This window comes from Siphateles boraxobius, unplaced genomic scaffold (assembly GCF_051911475.1).
Source record: "Siphateles boraxobius isolate OS27281-9 unplaced genomic scaffold, OSU_SipBor_1 6, whole genome shotgun sequence".
Classification (NCBI taxonomy): Eukaryota; Metazoa; Chordata; class Actinopteri; order Cypriniformes; family Leuciscidae; genus Siphateles; species Siphateles boraxobius.
The window spans coordinates 30,316,180-30,327,262 of NW_027509186.1; the positions used below are offsets into that span (position 1 = coordinate 30,316,180).

Here is an 11,083-nt window from a genome sequence, read left to right on the forward strand (position 1 = left end):
TGCAGTTCACCATTTTATTCAAATCAGTCCTATTCAAAATGGAAGACATATGCGTGCAGCTACATCTGAAGAAAATGTAGATGCATGTACAGTTTATGACTCATTTAACATATTCTTGTGTAACTTGGTCGACAATCCCTGACGATCATTTTCCCATATTCCCTTCGCCTACATACTGGCCTTGTTGCTTTAGAGTGTGGTTCAAAATAACGTATGACTACTACAGGATCCATTCAGCAGAAGATAGAGCTCAGTTACCATAGTTACTGTTAAACTGCTCATATCATAATGCCATTCTCGTGAAGGGCTACAGTATAAAAAATATGCAATAAATAACATATTTCCAGAGCAAAACAGAAATTGGACTGGGATCCAAAGCTGCTGATAGTGGGAACCTAAAAACAAGGGAATGGTAGAAGAAAAACAGATGGTACAACTCAATACTAAAAATGAAGTCTAAATAAAGGCTTCATGAACCTGTTTTTCAGGATACAAACTAAATCTTCATGTATTTAATTTAAGAGTAGATTTAAATGATGCATACAATAATGGATAGAGTACTTGCAATACAGTAGTCAATCATTTACAATGTTTAGTTATCTTTTGGTTTCAGCTCACAAAATTTGAGTCACATGTTTGTTCTCATGGTTGAACCTCAAATATCCTATTGCAAATTAAAGGAACTTCAACATATAGTTCTAGTGCCTCAAAATCTTTTCATTGCATTGAGGTTACTTTAGGAACGGTTGATGTTCTTTAGAGTTCTTCCAGGAACTTATGGAATCCAACGTTCCTCAGTGAACTGTCCTTTTGGAAAGGATGTCTAGAGATTCTCCAGGAGGAAATCTGAGGAACCTGAATGGTGCCTCAAATATCTTTTAATCTTTTGTAACGTGGAATGTAGCAAGACCGAAAACTAAACAAACGCGATCTGCACCCCTTCGGCTCGAGTTCCACAAAACTGAATCAAGTTCCCAAACACTTGATGAAGGCCATTGAGATTTCCAACTTTCTAAGGGCACTGACTCACTGCCCTTGGTCCTGTTTCATTAAATTCTTGATGTTCCACTTCTGGCCAGTGCACGAACGCAGGATCAAAGCGTAGCCGAAGTAGACATTAGACGGCACTACCTCGAGACAGCGTCCTGTAGCTCGGTTGATGATTGATTCATTCTTCAAGGAACAAAAATAAAAAGAATCATTTTACTGACCAAAGGCAAAGGTACATTTTTTTACAAAGTGCTCTATATAAAACGTGACCCTTTCACCTGTGCAAAGTGCCAAGTTTTCTGGCGCACGCTAGAGACTTTCTCACAGTTCAGGAGCTGTGGGTAGTTGCTGATTTTATCATCCACCACACACCGAGTATCTTCACCAGTGCTTCCCAGAGGACCCAGGAAAAGATAACCCTCCTTAGTGTAGCGACCCAGCTACAAAATAGACCACAGTGGGGATAATGTGAATTTATTTAATTCAGTGATTTGGTAACTGGGTCACTGAGTCATTCAGGGGCATTTTGGCACCCTAAGCTGATAATGTCTGCCAGATAGTTTTTGGCAGTTATGGCTATTTCCATATTGAAAATTAATTTATTATAATTATTAGCAGGGTCAGGCACCAGAGCTGATAATAAAACTGGTCAAGACTAGATCTCCAGATTGAATTCAAAACAGAAAATAGAGATATTTTCTTATTTCTTGTAAACTTGTCATTGCTTAGTTGCAAAGAACTCCCTCTAGGCGTAACCTATTTCCTGTGCGCAGAGTGAGTAAGGGTTTAGTGAAGGTCAGGTATAGCTGTGAGGAGTGTGACTCTACCTGAGGGCCCCAGCCATGGCATGGGTGCAGAGTTGCCGTGTGGTTTTCCTTTATGCCCTGATCCACACACAGATGGGTCACGTTGGTATTGTGAATCTAGAACACATTAAAAAGACTAAGCAGCTGATAGTTTGGCCCGCTTTTTGTTTGTTAATAAGTTATTCTCACTATGAAACCTGTTTGGATAATCCTTTTTATTATAAGACCTAAACAACAATGCTAAAGTGATAGTTTTTAGAAGTGAAATATTTTACTCACCCTGATACCATATCACCTTATTTCATGAAATACAAAGGAGATAATTGGAAGAATGTTCACATTGGTTTTTTTCTTCTTCTATTTTCTTCTTCTATACAACAGAAGTGAATGGTGAACATTTGGTGCTGTCAAGCTCCAAAAAGGACCAAAAAAGCACCATACATTTTTCACAAATGTTGTTCATATGACTTAAACACTATATTCCAAGGCTTCTGATGCCATACAAAAGCTTTGTGTGAGGAACAGACTGAAATTCCAGTCAGTTTTGGCAGTTTGGTGTCACAACCTTCACTTAAATTAAATGTTGTGACTATTTTTGAATGAATGCAATACAGTAAAACCCAAGAGCTGAGGCAAGATGATTGGTAAGCCAAATAATGATTTTAAATTTGGTTTACTCCTTACACTATGCAATTGTTTGGACTATGCAAAGACGTTTATTTACTTTTATAGTGATTTTTGCCACTTTTTTTGACCTTGACAGCCCCAGTCTACATTAACTTTCATTGCATGGAAAAGTGTGCTGAGGACATTATTTAAAAAAATCTAGTTGCATTGAAAAAAAATCATACAGGTTTGAAGGACATGAGGGTGAGTAAATGAATTTTGGGTGAAATAGCCATTTAACAATAACTAAGTGAAGAAGGTTCTTCCAATAAAGCCTGTGGCAACTGTGTTATTCAAAGACCCAGTGTAAAGGTGCAGTCAATTTTTGAATTTTTTTTAATCTATTGTCATTAGTGTATCGATGTATGAAGCACAATTCACACAGAAGTTGCTTTCAAACTAAGCAGCTTTCTGTTGATCAACATGGCGAATCTGCATGACCAAATTGAACTGTTGTGAAATCTGCTTGGGGGAAATCTTTTGCTCATGAATATTTGCAGAACAAAGGCAAATTTGAGCCACCTTTAGTCATTAGTGAGGCTTACTTCCCCATAAAAGAGAGTGTTGTTGTATGTCCTCATCTCTGGATAGATATTGTTGAGGTACCACTCAAAGCTTTTGCACTGGAGTCTTTCCCTGAGCGCTAGTCTCTGGGATACATCTCCATAGTCAATGCCATGGTTCTGTAGAGACAAAAAAGTAATAGTACAAAATGTTATACTATCTATTATAACCTATTATAATAGTGAACATATGTTATGCGTTTACCTTCATTGGGAGGTTCCATGCCAAATAGACATTAGATTTGTATTGGTCCATCCAGACTTCTGCCACTCGAAGAGCATTGCGTCTAGTGTGAAAGGCGATGTTACTGTGGTAGGGTTTTTTTGTTCTAGCAATATGGGCAACTCTGGAACAGGGCAGAACTTCCATGCTGCCCCCACACAGCCAAACCTGGGATTTGAAAATATACACACACCTATAAAACTTCAGTTCTGAAATAATTTTAAAAGGAATTAAGCTAAAATTTATTTTAAATGAAGGTTCTGTGGACTGAGCGTAGGGAGGCTAAGTTATGAATGCTCTACTTTAGTGGAGGGATGTGGGTGGCATACTAACCCTGATTCCCAGCTCTATGTTTTCACCCCCATACACGTCCATCCCAGCATCCAGAAGGCCCAACTCCCCAAAGTATTCCCGGTTTACCACAAAAGAGCAGCCTATCATTGCGGGCGTCCTAAAAATACAGATTTTACACTTTGTATTTTCTGTTGTTTTTTCTCTGATATACTGATTAATTAATAAACAAATGATGGTCAATATTGATAAATAATTATGAAAATAATATGAAATTGAAAGCAGTGAAAAATAAAATGTATTTTTAAAATGTTTTTTAAGATATATTTTTTTACGTATTCTTATTTTATTGTTCATTTTTGTTTTATTTCAAACTTATTTTTTTTTCAAACTGTTTTTGTGAATTCGTAAATTTTTCACAGAAATTCTTTATTGTGAGATCTTTTTGCATTTAAGAGAATATAGTAAGCACTTTTACACTGTATTAAGACCACTTGTAACCGTCCATTCTATTTTTTGTTATCTCTGCTCTGAACTGTGGGTGAAATTGCTGAATTGCATCGCCAAAGGTACACAGTGTGAAAAAATTATGTGCTAGAATATTGTAGTGACTTGCTTAGCAAAAGAAAACCAGTCACAAACCAAACAATGCTAACCTAATTAAATATTAATATGCTTTGTACAGACCCATATACTTTCTATGCACTCTGTTTAGCATCAGCCTTAGAGTGAAACACTTGAAAATGCTCCCATGAATTATCCTTCTATTCTTTATGACATTTACAAAGCTGGACAAGCAACTCCTTCTATTAAAACTTGTGTCCTGTACCTGTACATATGTATAGTGTGAACTTTTGCCACCTGGCTACCCAATATTAATTAATAACCCATAGTATCAACAATGTGAAACCCAGGATTGCGATCAGAATGTGAAAAGTCCAGTAGGATCATACCTGATAGGTGCAGAAGTGTCCCCATCATCCCACCACTGTTTCGGTGGGCTAATGTACATACACCAGAGCTCCCAGTTATAGCCGTGGCCTGAGTTCTCATAACGTTCCAGCTCAAACGTCTCATCTTTAATGTTATCTATGGACGGCAGGATGATTCTCTTGTGGTTCTCCTTGATTCTAGACAGAACTGGTTCAGCCCTGACAAGGGGATGTAGAGGTTAGAATCAATATAACCAAAGCTGTGTTTCACAGAGCTAATAACACTTCTTCGGCTCTGCTGAGGAGCTAAATCTAATCCTGGCTTGAGAATGTGTTAGTGTGTGTTTCTCACCTCACATCAGCCAATTAGATAGACCTACAGAGGGCACATGAACCCTGTTTACACATAGTATTAAAATCTGTTCCGTTGGCCAGGATGTAAGACCATCTTAAACCAGCTAAAACAGTTTGAGCCCGTTAAAACCAGCAAACCATTTTAAGCTTGTTTAACATTTTTAATTTGTCTAAAATTGTCCACATGACTAAATGTTTTAGAGAAAAGATTTTATGTTTGTTTGTTTTTCCAAAATTTTTAGGCTATGCTTTTTCTTTCTTATTTTGACTTTATAAACACACTTTACCACTGACAAAATGATTAATGCATGAAGTCACATAGAGACCCTCCACTTGATATCCAATCAGAAGAAGTAACAAGAAACATTTTATATGTATGACTATTGGTTGTAAAAAGCTATCTGTCTCAGCTGAAAACCTGTTTAGATCACCAAAGATGGATGTTAATACAAGGTGTAAACAAGGCCTGAGGAGTCAAAGTGAGAGTAAGACATCTATAAAACCAGCAGCATCGCGTAGCAATTGCTAGATTCTCACCATGCCGGCGTGAACTCAACATGGGCATCAAAGAAGCCAGTCACCTCCCCAGTGGCCACTTTCCAGCCCTCAATGCGAGCTCGGATGAGGCCCTCTCTCTTCTGATTGCGCACTATTTTGATAAGACCCGGGTAGCGCTTGTTGACGTATTCCTCCAGTGGCCCTTTCAGTTGCACTGTCATGCATAAACACACACACATAAACGGTAAAGAGGGAGAAATCTCGTTTCAAGGTGCATGAGTGCTCGTCGCTGTGTTTAAACCACACCCGAGGGATTGTCTCCTACACCAAAACTCTTCCTTGCCTTTGATCTGTGCTACGGGGATCCACACCATCCCCCTGGAAAACACGTTCTTGGAAAGTGATCCCTTTCCCCACGTTAAACACTGTCATCTGCATTCCGGGTGACAAAATGTGAATCACTGACATTATGAGGACAGCAATGGGTGTGTTTCTCGCCTGCCCCCTCATTTTAGCAAATGCAGGCTTTTCCCCCCTGCGCTGATGGACGGTTGGCCCTCCGCCACCGGCTCATGCCAACAATGTGATGGAAATTAAACTGTCTCTCTAGTAAGGCCTGAGCACACACTTCGATACAATAGACAAGCATAGCCATGCACAACATGAGCAAAGGGTGCTTTGGCGAAATACTCCAGTTTATTAGTGTTGACACTCACGCTCAAATACAGCACAATGTGTTAAACTCTGTCATAATGGTTTAAGAAACTAGATTTTTGCATTTTCTACTTGCTATGTGGATTCTAAGTTGTTCTTATGTGTTTTTAGTTCATTACTATAAAGTTGCAATGAGGTTGGAGATGAGTATTTGGTGGTTTTCTTAATGGTCCAACGCAAAAGAACCCAGCCATCTAATGGTGTGTTCAAGTCCTTTCCGACATTCAGTTAAATGCACATGGCCAGCACAATGTCATAATTATGGGTGAAAACTCTGGATTTTCTTTGATTCCAGAGTTTCCAAATTGGGGTCATGTCAGTGAAAAAACTTGGCAGATACAATGGGTGCAGCATCTGTAGTTGACAGTAAATGGGGTTAAAATGTATGAAATTACAATTTGATATTGTACAGTTAAGACAGAATTTATAACAATTCAGTTTACATCTCTTTTAGAAATGGGATTTTTTTAAAATGCACACACTCTTGATGCACATTCATTATTCATCATTGTAGAAGTAGAGTTAAAAAACCTTGCTGTATTTTTTGTAGAAAAGGTACATTGACATCTTGCTCCAATTAAAGTTATTTGAATGCACTGACATCGTAATTACAACCTTGCCAATTGGTAAATACAAACTTTCCAGGAGGACTTGATTTTTTCAAACCATTTTATGGTTCACCAGAGAAAAAAATGTGAATAACCACTAAATATGTTTTTGTACCTTGTTGATTAAAGCCAACATTATCTTACCGTCATCACTGTTGTCATCCACCAAGATGATCTCCTTTAGAAGATGAGCCGGTGTGTGGTTGACAGCTGAATGAACCGAGCGCAGGATGACGGACAGCGCCTCATTTACGAAGATAAAGATGATGGAAATCTGTGGCAGGTCACGGGGATAAAAGGCCTTTTTGCATCTATAAAAACACACATAGTACATGGACATTCACAGAAGAACTTCTCAATATCTTTGAAACAAATCACCTCCTTGAAGCTTTGATGCACTAGAATTTGTGAACCCTTTAATTTCCTAACAGAAGGAAAGCCACTTCTGGCTTTGCTTATTTGCACATTTTCATATTTCATATGTTGAGCCTAACGAGACTCATATATGAAGCTTATTTATAGAATCTCATTTAGTTGAACTTAGAAACAGTAAATTTCACTTTCCTCTCCTCTCCAGTCTTGGTATATGGAAAATCTCATATGTAAATGGTTCTAGACATTCTAGATACAGGATAACAATACATTTTTGTTTATAAATGACAAAAATAAAAATTTATTTTTATTCGCTGGTCAGTTACATCAAAGAGCAAATGTAAAAAAAGAATAGATATTTTCAAGATAAAAGAAAAAGGACACTGGTACTAACTTGCTGGGCCGATAATCTGGAATAGATCTATCCAGAGAGATTTTGTCACTCAGAAATGCATTGTAGCCATATTTCTCCCTCAGGTATTTGGCCTCCTTTTCTTCTGTCGGTGTAAGTGTGGCTGGTATACCTCCTCTACCTCGGCCTCCAAAACCTTCGATGAGTCCAAGAGAATTGGACAAACCTATTCAACAGAAATTATTCAATTAATTAAATGGCTTTCTTGTTCCGTGAAAAGGCATTTTTGTGAATAATACTTTGATCAGACTTTACGTATTATAAAGTGTATAGCTACTTTGTGGAGCAGTTTGTGATAATAAAGGAGATACCATTCAGTTGTCTGTACACGACATCTTCCAGTGATCCCAGTCTTTTCAAGAGCATATCATGAGTGATGCTTGTCTCCTGAGCAGATCCATTCAGATACGTCTGTCGTCTCGCAGCAGCAGCAGCCTGTTGACCAACAGCTTTGGTTGTGCGTAAATTGCACTTGCCCCAAAAAGTGATGAAGCCAGCCACCGTAAACACATTCAGCACCAGTAAGATTTTCCATCTTCTCATCACAAAGGCCATGAAAAATGTTGGTGTTCGGAATCCAGAGAATCGCATCTTGAAAGACATTTCACACACAAATTTAACTTGTGATGTTTACTCAACTGATGGTCTATTATTTTATTGATAGACACAGTAGGAGAAACAGGAAATCAACAGGATGCAGGGGACCATATTAACTTAGGTCTACCAAAAATGACCTGGGCTTGACTCAAACTTAGGTCTACCAAGAGGCATGGCAAGCAATCACTCTGCCCACGTCATATAGACAATATTTTTGCTTTTAGGTATGTATTTATTTAATTATTTCATTACATTCTGTGGAATATTAGATTCTGATTGGTCAATCGTGCAATTCAGTGGTTACATATTTTTAAATAATGGCCACTGCACTCTAGTGTAACGCTGTAAAATGACTGTGAAACAGATATCATATATGCCGGTGCTACTTTTGTGTGTGGACCCTTTTCACAGACTGTGATGATGCGTTTTAACGGTCATCAACAACGTAAATCCTGCAAAGTCTAATGTACATTTATAACACTATACTTTGTATTATATTACATTTGCATCAAATTACAAAAAAACGATTTAACGTTGCTGTGAGGGTGTTTCTAATACAGCGTCTATGAAAGTGATGGTAAAATTTATATCTTTCTCTCTTCTGACTGCCTTCATCAATCTTGCTCTATTTTTTTCCTCTTTTTGAAAGTTGTAAAAACACAATTGTGGTGTTATTCTTTTGCTATTTGAGCAAATGGGAACTCAAAAAAATATAATATAGTCTCTTATTCACCGCTATAGAAGTTTACCCAACTATGATGACTTATGCTTCTGAGAAACCCGGAAATGTGAAAAGGGTCCATCGTATAAATCTGCCTCTCTCTATGGTCATATAAGCGTCAATTAGAATAATTAATTGACTTCATCTTTCAACTCAAAACGGTAATATGTTTATGTTAAAAGGCCTCAGATGAGTATACTTTTATGGGGAACATAACACTTTTTGACTACATGACTGGGTGGATTCAGGGTCTCCAGATCCACGAACTGGTAGAGAGATCGATAAGAGGGAGGATATTAATAATAATAATATACAAACATATTTTAATAGCCCATTACTCAGTTTTCTTGCTAAATTGATTGTTGGCCAGACATACATCATGGACTATCTACAAGTAATTAAATAATTAACCTTATTGGCCAATACCATTGTCCATGTAGCTGCCTACCATAGCACTATAAGCGGGATAATAGTTAGCTGATAATTTTCGCTAAATAAACGATTTCAAGGTGATAATGACCGACTCAACCTAAAATAAACTGTCATATTATACATTTATAATTCTCCACTATTCAGCCTATGTTCCTAATGATTTCATATTTTGTTTCTTAACATTATTTAGCATAAGCCTATCTATCATTTCTTCTGTTTAAATGCATTTATGCCGTCTGTAAATGCACCTTTGCAAAACACCCAAAAAATATGTTCAGGTAGGCAGTTCACTAGCCTATAGGTTTTAAGACCCAGGCTTCTGAAAATTAGACTTCTAGCCTACAGTATTTGAACCTCCATACCTAACTGCTTTATCTGACCAGAAGCAAATTTAACTGACAACTTGAGTCATCGAGCCCGTTCTTGCGATACTTGTTATTCGGCTGTTATAGTTCATTGAAGAAATTTACCATTAGCTACCACTTACCATTTCGAATTGGTAAAATGCATCCTGCACTTGAACATAGTGATGTCCGCCTGTGCGCTTTCATCCGTATTCACGGGTTCTTAAGAATAAAATCCACATGGGAAATGTATTTACATATTTAAAAGAGTCACAGCAAAGGTCCTTAACTGCAGTCATTCATCATAAGACATCTGTCAGTCCGATTCAAGAAGTCTTCAATGACAAACACAGCTGTTCTTCTTTGCTGGAAATAATGTCAAAATATGTTTCGAGAGGTCAGACTTAACTGGTGTGTTTGCCCTGGATAAACAGATGTAAAATCCCTTCACCTTAGATACGAGACTCCGCAGACGCAACATCATCTCCAGCCGGATTCATCCACATCAAGCGCAGTGCTCATTATAAGCGCTATTTCATATTCCGCTGTTATATGATGGTACTTCCGTGCAACGATGATCCCGGAGCAGCCCGCATCTCGTGCCATCCACACTGTTTTCTGCAGTTAATGTGCCCTGTTAAATCGTTTTGTCCACATAATGCTGGATAGCGCCTCGGATGAGACTGATGGAAAACAAGGAGTGGATGAAGCATGTGGAGCTTTGTGCAAATACATAACTGCTCACGCGCCACTCAACTCTGTTTACCTATGATTTATACATTCAAAGATAATTACTTCCAGATTTAATACGTTTCTAGTCTAGTAGTTAATATGACGTGTTTTGAATCAGTTTGTAGAGCTGAAAGAAAAAAAAAACTGCACTGTAAAAATGAAGATGCTATATAGAAGAAGGCTATATAGACTACTTGTCTTGATGCACTATTTGGACTAGATTGGCACACTGGTGGAAGGAACCCTCTGGAGAACTCCTTTGTGGACTATGGATAAATCAGAGTCTTTGGAGTTCTTGCATGAATTTAGGCCTATATGGGTTCCATTTTTAAGTTCCTAACCAAGAACTTAGAATTCTCTTTTTGAAAAGGTTCCTGCTTCTTCAGAGGGTTCCATCAGTTTGCCACCCAAATGGTGCCGAGTAGTAGCTATAGGCTATATTTACATATTTACAGTAAAAATCCTGTTGTTCCAAATCTGTGTGGCTGTATTGTTTCCCTAAAACACGAATGGAGAAATTTTGCAGGATGTCCAAGCTGTTCTCTTCCATACAGTGAATATAAATGGGAACTGCATACATTGACCAACAAAATAAAAAATTAAAGGAGTTCATACAGTGAGTCTTCTGAATCCATATGATAGGTTGACTTGTTAAACAGCCTGAAATTTAAAAAAATGGGTTTCATTCATTAACAAACAAATTTGTGTGAAATCTGCATTCAAACCCTTTCACACAAAAATCATGATTCACCAATAACTTTAGTACTAAAATTTACAACAACAAAAAAATGTAGGAACAACTGAGACCACATAGATCCAAAAATCACA

The 11,083-nt window shown here is 37.7% G+C and overlaps 1 protein-coding gene across 1 annotated transcript; it reads right to left on the reverse strand.

Annotated features, from left to right (window-relative positions):
• Nucleotides 1–10,145, reverse strand: galnt17 (polypeptide N-acetylgalactosaminyltransferase 17). The gene is made up of 13 exons (XM_077208833.1): nt 9,975–10,145; nt 9,667–9,745; nt 7,741–8,020; nt 7,412–7,595; nt 6,790–6,956; nt 5,363–5,537; nt 4,493–4,690; nt 3,582–3,699; nt 3,231–3,416; nt 3,008–3,145; nt 1,818–1,913; nt 1,269–1,430; nt 1–1,173 (listed from the first exon to the last, which is right to left on the reverse strand). The coding sequence occupies exons 2-13, from the start codon at nt 9,667–9,669 to the stop codon at nt 1,027–1,029; spliced, it is 1,854 nt and encodes a 617-aa protein (XP_077064948.1). The 5' UTR covers nt 9,670–9,745; nt 9,975–10,145; the 3' UTR covers nt 1–1,026.
• Nucleotides 10,146–11,083: the final 938 nt, after the last annotated feature.

Excerpts from the sequence above, each read along its gene's own strand:
- galnt17 (XM_077208833.1), bottom strand. Across the intron at positions 5,538-6,789 it reads GGATGACAACAGTGATGACG|TGCAACTGAAAGGGCCACTG; the intron begins GTAAGATAATGT and ends TATGCATGACAG. Across the intron at positions 4,691-5,362 it reads GTTGAGTTCACGCCGGCATG|GGCTGAACCAGTTCTGTCTA; the intron begins GTGAGAATCTAG and ends TCCCCTTGTCAG.